Source organism: Mesocricetus auratus, unplaced genomic scaffold, assembly GCF_017639785.1.
Source record: "Mesocricetus auratus isolate SY011 unplaced genomic scaffold, BCM_Maur_2.0 Super-Scaffold_100044, whole genome shotgun sequence".
NCBI classification, from domain to species: domain Eukaryota; kingdom Metazoa; phylum Chordata; class Mammalia; order Rodentia; family Cricetidae; genus Mesocricetus; species Mesocricetus auratus.
Genome location: NW_024429221.1, coordinates 901,966 through 915,175, shown reverse-complemented (window position 1 = coordinate 915,175; position 13,210 = coordinate 901,966). Strand labels below are relative to the sequence as shown.

Genomic DNA, 13,210 nt, shown 5'->3' with positions numbered 1-13,210 from the left:
TCTCTCTGAGTGATGATTGACACCTCAGTCTTCTCTGTGAGGGATGCGTGACACCTCCGTCTTCTCTGTGAGTGATGATTGATACCTCAGTCTTCTCTCTGAGTGATGATTGACACCTCAGTCTTCTCTGTGAGTGATGCTTGACACCTCAGTCTTCTCTCTGAGTGATGATTGACACCCCAGTCTTCTCTGTGAGTGATGATTGACACCCCAGTCTTCTCTGTGAGTGATGATGGACACCTCAGTCTTCTCTGTGAGTGATGATTGACACCTCAGTCTTCTCTCTGAGTGATGATGGACACCTCAGTCTTCTCTGTGAGTGATGATTGATACCTCATTCTTCTCTCTGAGTGATGATTGACACCTCAGTCTTCTCTCTGAGTGATGATTGACACCTCAGTCTTCTCTCTGAGTGATGATTGACACCTCAGTCTTCTCTCTGAGTGATGATTGACACCTCAGTCTTCTCTCTGAGTGATGATTGACACCTCAGTCTTCTCTGTGAGTGATGATTGACACCTCAGTCTTCTCTGTGAGTGATGATTGACACCTCAGTCTTCTCTCTGAGTGATGCTTGACACCTCAGTCTTCTCTCTGAGTGATGATTGACACCTCAGTCTTCTCTCTGAGTGATGATGGACACCTCAGTCTTCTCTCTGAGTGATGATTGATACCTCATTCTTCTCTCTGAGTGATGATTGACACCTCAGTCTTCTCTCTGAGTGATGATTGACACCTCAGTCTTCTCTCTGAGTGATGATTGATACCTCAGTCTTCTCTCTGAGTGATGATTGACACCTCAGTCTTCTCTCTGAGTGATGATTGACACCTCAGTCTTCTCTGTGAGAGATGATTGACACCTCAGTCTTCTCTGTGAGTGATGATTGACACCTCAGGTCTTCTCTCTGAGTGATGATTGACACTCCAGTCTTCTCTGTGAGTGATGATTGACACCTCAGTCTTCTCTGTGAGTGATGATTGACACCTCAGTCTTCTCTCTGAGTGATGATTGACACCTCAGTCTTCTCTGTGAGTGATGATTGACACCCCAGTCTTCTCTCTGAGTGATGATTGACACCTCAGTCTTCTCTGTGAGTGATGATTGACACCTCAGTCTTCTCTCTGAGTGATGATTGACACCTCAGTCTTCTCTCTGAGTGATGATTGACACCTCAGTCTTCTCTGTGAGTGATGATTGACACCTCAGTCTTCTCTCTGAGTGATGCTTGACACCTCAGTCTTCTCTCTGAGTGATGATTGACACCTCAGGTCTTCTCTCTGAGTGATGATTGACACCTCAGTCTTCTCTGTGAGTGATGATTGACACCTCAGGTCTTCTCTCTGAGTGATGATGGACACCTCAGTCTTCTCTGTGAGTGATGATTGACACCTCAGTCTTCTCTGTGAGTGATGATTGACACCTCAGTCTTCTCTCTGAGTGATGATTGACACCTCAGTCTTCTCTCTGAGTGATGCTTGACACCTCAGTCTTCTCTCTGAGTGATGATTGACACCTCAGTCTTCTCTGTGAGTGATGTCAGGTCTTTCCCGTGATGAGAGACACTTGAGTCTTCCCTGCACACACAAAAGCAGGGTTCTGCTGTGGCCTTTCCGTCACCCAGTGGTTCTTTGCCCTTCATAGAAAACAAGTAGAACAGTTGTATCTTTTGGTGCTCACATGTACTGTGGAAAATGCGTGATGTCTTCTGCAGGGCCAGAGCTGACCCCAGAGCCTCTGCGGCGGTAACTGCTCTGGACACGCAGGCAGCATTCTTCCCTGGAAAAGATCTTTCTACATCCTCTGACTCCTCTGTTTGTAAGTCTCAGTCCATGCCGCTATAGTTTAAGTCCATGTTAAGATGTCAACCGTGGAATGCCAAGTTGTACAGCCTCTGGGTTGGCATTGGCCGAGCGCCTCTGGGTTGGCATTGGCTGAGCCTCAGATTGTAGCTGGGGTTGCGTGACGTAGGAGTTGGCAGGGATGACAGCTACTGTGGGACTCCTGGAGGAACAAAAATAGCAGATGCTTTTCACACGACGCGCTAAGGGAGCCTTGAGAGACGAGGCCCAGGGCCATAGACTCGTCTGGGACTGTACAAACAGAACCCACGTCTGCAGACTCCCAGCTCCTCGTGTTGCAGTCAAGGAAGCGGTGTGGGTAGCTCCCTGTGTGGTGAGCACCCCGTGCTCTCTTCTGGTGCTGAGAGAGGGCGCGTTCGCTCGGACACCTGGTTATGAGTATCTGAGAGAGCCCTCGCCAGGTTCAGAGAACTCGGGGCAGACTGAGGTTGAGACCTGCCTGGCTAACACTCAGGCTTGGTGGGGCCTTTCCTTGGGGAAGGGGGCTCCTCCCCGGGGCTAGAGTCTCGGTCTGAATCACCTCAGTGCCAGGGTGATTGGCAGTGTCTCTAGGTTACCTGCCCGCCGGAAGCAGGGCAGAGTCCTCCCTGGAGGACTGCGATCTGTCCTTTCCGTGCTGGGTGTGTGGCGTTCAGCAGACGCAGAGAAACCCCGAGGAAAGTTGCAAACAGGAGCAGACCTACAGGAGGGCCTGATCAGACCCTGCAGCGCTCATTAGCGGTGGACTCGGGGACTGAGTCATGTGGAGGATGCCACAGGGAACTGGAAGATTCAGACGGAGGAGCGTTTCCACGCCGCAGACAGTGGCGCGGACCAAGGGTCCTCCTTACGCTAGGGTGCGTGCTTGGCAGCCATGGGCCGCAGACGGCGTGAACTCAGATTCTCTGAGTCCACTATGGGGAAAGGAACACGCTAGAGGATAACTAGAGAGTGAGACAGAAAAGGGGAAGTGTGGTTTTCCCAGAAACCAAGGGACAGGAGCCCCTCTGCTGCAGGGGTGGAGCCGTGTCCGTGTCCTGCTGCATAGTGGCTTTCCCAGAAACCAAGGGACAGGAGCCCCTCTGCTGCAGGGGTGGAGCCGTGTCCTGCTGCATTGCTAATCTTTGGTGCCCCTGGCAGCCAGGAGTCTAAAAAACAAAAACACTTAACTGGCGTTTTCCTTAGCGAATCTGCTTTCCTTGTGGGCAGAGGCTGCAGGCTGGGTGGGAACGGGGTGTGAGGGCTGGGGAGGCTTCCTGTCCAGGAGGTGTGAGAAGGAGGGGGAAGGAGAGGCTGGGGAGGAGGCAGAGATGCTGAACCTGCAGGCCCTGAGGCATCGCCTGTAGCTGGGGTTCCCAGCCAGCGGGTCACCACCCCAGGGTGCCCTGCATGTCGGATACTTACATTGCAGTTCTTAACAGTAGCGGAATGACAGTCGCGAAGCAGCAGCGGAATAATGCCATGGTCGGGGTCACCAAAGGTCACAGTGTTAGCATGGTTGAGAACCGCGGGTGTAGGAAGTGTAGGGGTGAAGCACTTCCTGGGGAGTGTAGGGGTGAAGCACTTCCTGTGGGGTGTAGGGGTGAAGCACTTCCTCTGGGGTGTAGGGGTGAATTACTTCCTCCGGGGTGTAGGGGTGAAGCACTTCCTGTGGGGTGTAGGGGTGAGGCACTTCCTTTGGGGTGTAGGGGTGAATTACTTCCTCCGGGGTGTAGGGGTGAAGCACTAACTGTGGGGTGTAGGGGTGAGGCACTTCCTCTGGGGTGTAGGGGTGAATTACTTCCTCCGGGGTGTAGGGGTGAAGCACTAACTGTGGGGTGTAGGGGTGAGGCACTTCCTCTGGGGTGTAGGGGTGAATTACTTCCTCTGGGGTGTAGGGGTGAAGCACTAACTGGGGTGTAGGGGTGAATTACTTCCTCTGGGGTGTAGTGGTGAAGCACTCCCCGGGAGGTGTGGGGCAGGGCGGCCCTGGCAGACCAGACCGCAGGCCGGGTTGCAGAGAGGAGGCTCTGGCCTGTGGGAGCCGCTGTGTCCCAGGGAGCGAGGGAGGGCTGGGTTCTAAGAGTTGGTGCTCCCCAGTGGTGAGCGGAGAGGCCGGGAAGCCTGGGGAGGCACGGGGGTGCATTATGGCCCCGGGGAGGGGGGGGCGGAGAGGCCGGGGAGGCCTGGGGAGGCACGGGGGTGCGTTATGGCCGGGGAGGGGGGTGGAGAGGCCGGGGAGGCTTGGGGAGGCACGGGGGTGCGTTATGGCCGGGGGGGGGGGGGGGCAGAGAGTTGCTCACCGGGCACAGAGGGCAGGTGGGGAGGGCACTAGCCAGGCTCTGGAAGGTTCTGTCCAGACATAAGAGGCAGAAGCAGGTGTTTCTGAGACAGTGCTAGCGGCAGACAGGACTCACTGTCACGCAAGGTAACAACATAGGGTCACGAGAGGGGCTGCAGAGAGCCCACGGCAGGGGCCAGCCAACTCAGCCGGACGGTGAAGTCACAGGCGGGTGACACACAGGCAACGTGCCCGTGACTGCTTACGTCGGGGGTGACAGCTGATCTCCCCCCACCCCGCACCCTGCATGCCTGTGATACAGCAAGGGGCATCAGGTGTCTGCAGAGGCTGAGGGGGGGACCCGCCAGGGTGTGGCCCAGGACTGGCAGCGTGCAGGAGATCTGAGGAGAAGCAGATGGCTCTGCTCAGCTCTTACGCACAGCCGCCCCGTGGCCCCATGGCCACGAGCAGACAGAAGGTCACAGGGCGTTGGCCATGAGCAGACAGGAGGGCGTTGGCGCCTGTCAGGATCTGTGTGGGAGCTGGGGGACTGAACTCCTCCGGGGTGGGTGGAGACTGCACGGGGTCTCTCTCAGGCCCTTTAGGTTGCTGTGATAGAGAGGGAAGAAGGGATTGCCTACACTTCCGGGTTATAATCTGTCTACACTGCAGTGATTGCTCACACTTCCGGGTTATAATCTGTCTACACTGCAGTGATTGCTCACACTTCCGGGTTATAATCTGTCTACACTGCAGTGATTGCTCACACTTCCGGGTTATAATCTGTCTACACTGCAGTGATTGCTCACACTTCCGGGTTATAATCTGTCTACACTGCAGTGATTGCTCACACTTCCGGGTTATAATCTGTCTACACTGCAGTGATTGCTCACACTTCCGGGTTATAATCTGTCTACACTGCAGTGATTGCTCACACTTCCGGGTTATAATCTGTCTACACTGCAGTGATTGCTCACACTTCCGGGTTATAATCTGTCTACACTGCAGTGATTGCTCACACTTCCGGGTTATAATCTATCACTGAAGTGATTGACTTACACTTCCGGGTTACAATCTACCATGAAGTAATTGGCTCACACTTCCGGGTTATAATCTATCCACCACCGAAGGAGCTGAGGGTGGGGCTCACAAGGAACCTCGCTTGCTGTCCTGCTCTGTGGCCGTGCTCAGGCTCACACTTAACTAGCTGTCTTATACGACCTAGGACCGCCTGCCCAGGGAACGGCGCCGTCCACCAGAGGCTCCTGCATCGGTTAACAATCACCCCAGTCCCCTCAAACTGTGCCCACGGGCCAGGCCAGCCGTGCCCATTCAGAGAGGACCCCCCCTCCCGCCAGGCGACTGAAGGCTGTGCCAGGCTGATGGTTGGAAGAGAGAGACTAGGGTGGGCTGTGCCAGGCTGATGGTTGGAAGACAGAGACTAGGGTAGGCTGTGCCGGGCTGATGGTTGGAAGACAGAGACTAGGGTAGGCTGTGCCAGGCTGATGGTTGGAAGACAGAGACTAGGGTAGGCTGTGCCAGGCTGATGTAGAAAGACAGAGACTAGGGTGGGCTGTGCCAGGCTGATGGTTGGAAGACAGACTAGGGGGCATCTACATAGAGAGTCGGGGACTCAAGAGGAGCCCGCAGAGGACAGAGCTGGGGGAGACAGCGGGAAGGCGTGCTGTGCTGTGGGCATAAGGAGCAGGCTGTCCTGTAATTAGCAGCTTGTCATACCATGGCCTGTGCCAAGCACCCCAGGGGTATGCGCTTCAAAGGGTGTGGCGCACGGGGTCGGATTGTGTCCCCTGGAAGGTTATGTTGCTGTCTTAACCCTGCTCTGACTTGACTTGGGCAGGAGACATCACCCTGGGGCCGGGCGGGTCCCCCCTCCAGTCTGGCGTGTGTCCTCTCACAAGGAGGCACCTTGGAGGGGAGACAGTCTGGGGATGCTTGCAGGGAAGGGGACCTGTAACCCAGACCAAGGAGGGGCAGCAGGGACCTCCCCAGGGCCCGTGGCAGGGACATCTGGGCCTATGGAACTGTCGAGGAAGACTCACATTGCTGGGGCCGGCCAGTGGGTGTGTGGGATCTGACTGTGGCGGCCCTGGAGTGACAAGGACCTCAGCGCGGTTCGCACAGCAGCGGGCAGCTCGTGACTGCCTGAAGCTCGGGTTCCAGGGGACCAGACCCCATCTTTGGGTCTTTTTATAAGTAGCCACATGTGCCTGGCATACACATTCCCACACACACACAATTAAAAATAAAACAATATCTATAAAAGAAATGAAAATGCCCTCCGACTGGGACAGTAGCCCATGCCAGACGGGAACAAGGATGTGACTTCTTGAGTTGGGCAACCATTGTTGTTCTTTTGCATAAATTAAAGATGGGCTTGGAACACGAACCAGGAGATGCATTAACCGTGGAGTTTATTACGGGGGGGGGGGGAGGGGGAGCAAGAGGAGAGCAAGGAGAGGAGAGAGACAAAGAGAGAGAGAAGCAGAGGCGGGGGATCTCAGAATTCGAGGCCAGGCTGGTCTACAGAGGGAGCTCCAGGACTGTTACACAGAGAAACCCTGTCTCCAAAACCCAAAAAACAAACAAACACAAGCAACAAACCAAAAGGCAAACAGGAAGAAAGGAGGGAGGGCGGGAGCAAAGGTAAAACCACTCCTTAGCAGTGCAGCAGGATGATTTGATGTAGTTTTAAACAAGGGGAAAAATGGGGGAGATTTTGAGGCTGCAAAACCCCTTGGCCCAGAGCATTCTTTTTCTAAAGTCACTTTTCCTAAGCGGCTCAGTGTGGCACGCGTTATCGGGTGATAGAGCCGTGGAAGAGGCCAGGGAGGGGGTGGCTTGTGTGTCCTGTGCAGGTTTGTTCTCCTGGCTTGCTCACAAGGACTAGAGTTTATTCTCAATTCGATGCCAGCTAAACCTGGAGACTCGCATCCCGCAGGGGACGTCATTCGGTGTAACGTGTCAGTGGCTGTCACCGTGGGCCAGCGTTGTCAGTGGCGTGGCTTCCCTGCTGAGTAGACCTAGCTCTTCCTTCCTCCTTCCTTCCTTCCCCTCCTAACTTCCTTCTCTCTTCCTTCCTTCCCCTCCTAACTTCCTTCACTGCTTAGCTTTGCACGACTTCCTGTGGCGCTAAGAGCTGGGAGGTTTTGCCGGCCCTGTGAGTGCACCCAGGAGGCCAGCAGGGGGCGCCCCAAGACTGCGTGAACTCTAAGATTGGCGAGGTTTCTCTTCGAATCGGAGCCCTTAAAAGAAAGAAACTGTAAGGATAAAAAGCACTTAGCAAAACAGGCAAAACATTCCTCTAGTGTGGCGTCACAGGGACCTAGCTGGAGGATTCACAGGAAGCCTCTGGCATGCAAACGTGCAAACGAGGGGCCCGTGCCCGCCCGCACTGCTGGGGTTAAGGCCAGGCATGCAGGGTCCCGGTGCTGCTGGCTTGGCTCGGGGACCTGACCGGGCACCTCCGGTTTAGACTGGCGCTGGGCAAATCGTGTGCGCCCGCCCGCACGTCAACTGGGCAGCCGTCGTCGCTGCAACGCTGTATCTGTCTGAGCTTCATTTCTGTGGCTGTGGTGCCTAGACCGGAAGGAAGCACCTTGTCGGAGGAGTGGTCTGTGTCAGCGTGCGCATCCGGGTTCTAGTCCGTCCCTGCGGAAGCCGAGGCAGCAGGACTTGAGACAGTCGAGAGCAGAGAGGAAGGGACGCGTGTGTGCTGGTTGCTGCGTGCGCGGGGCGTCCGCTTCCCTTGCTCTTCCCTTGCTCTCAGCTGTTACCTTGAGTGCAAGCATCTCATGCCTCCCGCTTCCCTCCCTCCTCCCTGTGTGTGGTCCTCCTCTCTGTGTATGGTCCTCCTCCCTGTGTGTGTGGTCCTCCTCTCTATGTGTGGTCCTCCTCCCTGTGTGTGGTCCTCCCTGTGTGTGGTCCTCCTCCCTGTGTGTGGTCCTCCTCTCTCTGTGTGTGGTCCTCCTCCTCTCTGTGTGTGGGCCTCCTCTCTGTGTGTGATCCTCCTCTCTCTATGTGCGGTCCTCCTCTCTCTGTGTGTGGTCCTCCTCCCTGTGTGTGGTCCTCCTCTCTCTGTGTGTGGTCCTCCTCTCTGTGTGTGGTCCTCCTCTCTGTGTGTGGTCCTCCTCTCTGTGTGTGTGGTCCTCCTCTCTGTGTGTGGTCCTCCTCTCTCTGTGTGTGGTCCTCCTCCCTGTGTGTGGTCCTCCTCTCTCTGTGTGTGTGTGGTCCTCCTCCTCCCTGTGTGTGGTCCTCCTCCTCCCTGTGTGTGGTCCTCCTCCCTGTGTGTGGTCCTCCTCTCTCTGGTTGTGGTCCTCCTCTCTCTGTGTGTGGTCCTCCTCTCTGTGTGTGTGGTCTCCTCTCTGTGTGGTCCTCCTCTCTGTGTGTGTGGTCCTCCTCTCTGTGTGTGTGGTCCTCCTCCCTGTGTGTGGTCCTCCTCTGTGTGTGTGTGGTCTTCCTCTCTGTGTGTGGTCCTCCTCTCTCTGGTTGTGGTCCTCCTCTCTCTGTGTGTGGTCCTCCTCTCTCTGTGTGTGATCCTCCTCTCTGTGTGTGTGGTCCTCCTCTCTGTGTGTGTGGTCCTCCTCTCTGTGTGTGTGGTCCTCCTCCTCTCTCTGTGTGTGGTCCTCCTCTCTCTGTGTGGTCCTCTCTCTGTGTGTGGTCCTCCTCTCTGTGTGTGTGGTCCTCCTCCCTGTGTGTGGGCCTCCTCTCTGTGTGTGGTCCTCCTCTCTCTGTGTGGTCCTCCTCTCTCTGTGTGTGTGGTCCTCCTCTCTCTGTGTGTGGTCCTCCTCTCTCTGTGTGTGGTCCTCCTCCTCTCTGTGTGGTCCTCCTCCTCTCTGTGTGTGTGGTCCTCCTCCTCTCTCTGTATGTGGTCCTCCTCTGTGTGTGTGTGTGTGGTCCTCCTCTCTGTGTGTGGTCCTCCTCTCTCTGTGTGTGGTCCTCCTCCTCCCTGTGTGTGGTCCTCCTCCTCTCTGTGTGTGGTCCTCCTCCTCTCTGTGTGTGGTCCTCCTCTCTGTGTGTGGTCCTCCTCTCTGTGTGTGGTCCTCCTCTCTCTGTGAGTGGTCCTCCTCCCTGTGTGTGGTCCTCTGAGTGCTATATCACCACGACCCTATTTCTGAGCAGTTTCTCTTGATTCTGTTTTGTTTTCTTTTAGTTTGTTTGCTTTATGTGTTTCTTTTTTTCTTTTTGCCTTCACGTATGTTTGCACACCCCGCAAACCCTGCCTGCCTCCCCAGAAGAGTGTCAGACCCCCGGGAACTGGAGTTACAGTCGTGAACCACCACGTGGGTGCTGAGAATCGAACCTGGGTCCTTTTAACCGCAAAGTCCACGGTTCTTGGACTTTAAAGGGATTCTCTTCAGCCCATCGACCGTCCAGCCTCGTCTCTTTTTCCTTCCTCACTCGAGGGTCCTCGTGTTATTTATGGTGTCGTTATTTACGTCCTCACGCTGTTTACGCTGTTCCCATGTTATCTGTGATGGTGGGTGAGGACTCACCAGACAGACGGAAGGCTTCCAGGCAGAAGAAATCGGATGCTGGACGGGCCACGAGGAGGAGAAATGCAACCTCAGTTTAGCACAGCCACATTTCTAGTTTTGTTTGCTCTTTTCTTTTACGAAGTTGCTTCTCGGTGTACTAGGCAGAAGGGTCCGCCTCTCTCGCGAAGGCTCCGGCCACTCTCCTTGGGGACTTTTCTGTTCTCTCTGTGCTAAGTGCCCACGCTCTACGGCTTCGCTGTGTTGTGAGCTCCAGTTGCCGGGCTGTGTGTGTGTGGCCTTTGGGGAGACGGTGCTCCTTGAATCTGGGAGGGTGGGGGCCACGCACCCTGTCACTCCCTGGCTCAGAGCAGATGCTGGGAATGTTTCTGAGCCCACATCCCGTCCCCGTTTAATCCTGTAAGACAAGTGGCATGTGCCTTGGGGGGCACTGCTCAGCTGCTAGCGTGGATCTTTGCCTTAGATGAAGAAAGAGACCGTAGCAGGTGATGGGTCACCTCAGGTCCCTCCACGTGGAGGTCATATGACCCCCAACCCTTCCGTGAGCAACCCAAATTTGAACATAAGACAGGCCGAGAGTTGCAGGTGGAGCGGCCGCGTGGTTCCCTGTGAGGGTCTCACTGTCTCGGGAAGAACGCAGTACGACCAGCCAACCAACAGGGACGCTGTACACAGAGCTTTGAGTGGTGTCCACCTCAGAGCAGAGCAGGCAGCGCTGGCCGCAGACCTTCCCCTCAGGCAGACACCTTGGTTCCCCATGTTCTGACCCTGGCAAAAGGATAGTAAAGGCTATAACTTAGCAAACACTTCTTGCATTCATATTCCAGTTGGACTGATTTGGCTGCCGTGGTAAGGATATGTAGAATGGCCCCTTTGTTCTTGATGGGCACGGGAGAGTGTAGGACTAGGGAACCAACCAACAAGGCATTTCTACGCATCCCCGCAGAGGCAACCAGGCTACGAGGATACTTGGGAAACTGCAGGTGCTCTCCCTAAACATTCATTCCGCAGTTGCCCGGTGGGCTAATGCCAGGCGTGTTTGACAGACTGTACACTTGTTACTTTAGGGGAACGGTCCAAGGTAAATGCTGTTACTCAAATAACCCCCAAACGAGCATGGCCCATAAAAATATCTCTGGGAGCCCAAGTTAGAAATGGTCCCAGCGCCTATGGCCCCCGGAGAAAAGTGCTTGGCCGTCCCAGTGTTGGAAACAGCTTGGCTGCCAGGTTCATTTTCACAATAGACAGTAGCTAGAATAGACAGGGATGGAATGACCACTGCTAACTGTGCTCTGGACCAGCGACGCCCAGCCTACAGTGTGCCATTGGGTGTCAGCTCTTTGCAGATCAGGCTAGCGCGGAAGGGCCTCATCCTGTGCGAGCCCCAGAGTACGGCCTCAGGGAGGGTGCTACAGAATGTGGATCCATTTGGGTCTCCTCTGTCCCTGCTACATCAGGGATTCCAGGATATCTGTGAGCAGATGATGATTGCCCTGTTTCTCCTTAGCTAACTTCTTCTAGAGTTAGCAATGAGAATTACAGGGAGGATACAGCCAGCAAGGGCTTTGTCACCCAGTGAAGGCTCACTGTGTCTGGGTTAATGTGGCTCCCCCATCCCCACCTCAGCTCCGTAGTAGCTAACAGACTGTCCACCGGGCCCTGATTCCGGGCTAATAATAGAGAAGCGCATGTAAATTGACTTTTCCACATTTTGGTAACTGCATCGGCACACCCATTTCCTTTGTGAGCCCAATGTACTGCTTCATGCATTTAGAAACAAGCGAAAACCAAGGCACTTTTTGGTCACAACCAAAGGAACTGAGAAAGCCCCAACAGCTGCAGGGGTAGTGATATGTGCCCGGGGCCAGGCCTTGGAAAGGGAAGCAGGACGGCCATGGCCATGGAGGAGGTTTCTCTTCACGGTAACACGCCAGCTGGCATGTGTGCCGTGTGTGGACAAGCTGGCGGGGCTCTGGGGATACCCAGTGCATTTGTAGCCTCGCTCTCCCACGGCAGGTACAGCGTAGGCCTAGCGCAGGCTCCATGTACTCTTAGATACGTTTAAGGAGAGGATGTGTGTCCAGTTAGGATGACCCTGGTGGCACCACCATGAGCTGTGGAGCTGGAACAATGTAATATAATACTGTGTAGAGCATGTAGAGTTGTAGTTTGGGGGTCATAGTCCAACTGGGTCACCTGCCGGCTTTGTGACCTGAGGCCAGCGACCACTCCAAGCTTCCTCTCCCCTGTTGGGGTAGGAGCTCTCCTCACAGGCCTGGGGTCCTCAGAAGGCCTAGGAGGAAGCTCTGTGCTTGGTTTTCCCTGGCGCTCTCCGGTGCTTATGGCCCGCGGGCAGCAGTCTTGTTTATCGTCTTTTCCAGAGTGATCTGGGTTCATCGTCGTGACATCTGTTTCTCGAGGGAAACTGAGGGTCAGAGGCACTGTGTCTGTCGCTTCTGTTACCGTGGTGAGGCTCTGGTCTATTCCAGCTGTGAAGGTCTCCCACACACACACACATCCTGTGGGTTTTAGATGCTTACTCCAGCTGCTTTACAGGGTAATTACTGAACCACCGATGCCGCCTTCTTAGAGTGGTTCTTCGGCATTTTCCCAGATTTCAGCGAAGAAGAAGAAAAAAAAGCAAAACAAAAACCTAGACCTTTAAACCAGAACAAATAAAAGAGAAAAAACAGCAGCAACAAAGACCAGCAAAGGTCACCGTGCCATTTACCTGTTCCTTAGCTGCGGTTCTCTTGGGGAATCGTACTACAGAGCGGGAGGGGGAGGAAGGGTGCGTGTGTGTGTGTGTGTGTGTGTGTGTGTGTGTGTGTGTGTGTGTGTGCATTTTCTTCCGCTGCTCCTCCTCTTTCTTCTTCCTCTCAGGAAATACTGTTTGGTGTCCGCGAGTGACATGGGGTTGCTCCCGTGTGTCCAGGAGTCAGGACAAGAGCAGCTCTTGTCAGAGGCAGGACCGCTTCCGGGCGGGGCGGGCGAGCCGGCGGGCTGCCGGCTGCTGTGAGCGAGCTTGCGAGCTTGAGCACGTGCGCGCTGACCGTGGCTGGGCTGGCTCTTTCCCTTACAGTTCTTCCCCTACATCCTGCTGCTGTTCGCCATCCTCCTGTACCTGCCCACGCTCTTCTGGCGCTTTGCCGCAGCGCCGCACCTCTGCTCCGACCTGAAGTTCATCATGGAAGAGCTTGACAAAGTCTACAACCGCGCCATCAAGGCCGCCAAGAGCGCCCGGGACTTGGACCTGGACCTGAGAGACGGACCCGGACCGCCAGGAGTGAATGAGAATGTGGGGCAAAGGTAACAGCAGCTCCAGGGCGCTGCCCTTAGCCACCCTGGGATAAGTCCCCCGCCCTTTCTCCTGCCAGGCTGGCCCATAGTGCTGACTGCCAAGAGTGGGGTGTCTACCGCCAACCCACAGTGGGCACACGCGCGCGCGCGCGCACACACACACACACACACACACACACACTGCCCTCAGGTCAGGGTCCCTTTCCCTGTCCAGTCCCATCCTTTGAAAAGCAGCTCTGGTGGGGATGACAGACCAAAGCCTGACCTGAGGCTTACTTGCTTTGATGTCCGCTAATGG

At 55.2% G+C, this 13,210-nt stretch overlaps 1 protein-coding gene across 1 annotated transcript in view; it reads left to right on the top strand.

Moving 5' to 3' along the window:
- Positions 1-13,210, top strand: part of Panx1 (pannexin 1) — a 37,012-nt gene that overhangs the window by 20,348 nt on the left and 3,454 nt on the right. The window contains exon 3 of the mRNA XM_005084033.4: positions 12,695-12,921. Coding sequence (XP_005084090.1) covers positions 12,695-12,921 — 227 coding nt within the window. The remainder of the gene's footprint in view (positions 1-12,694; positions 12,922-13,210) is intronic.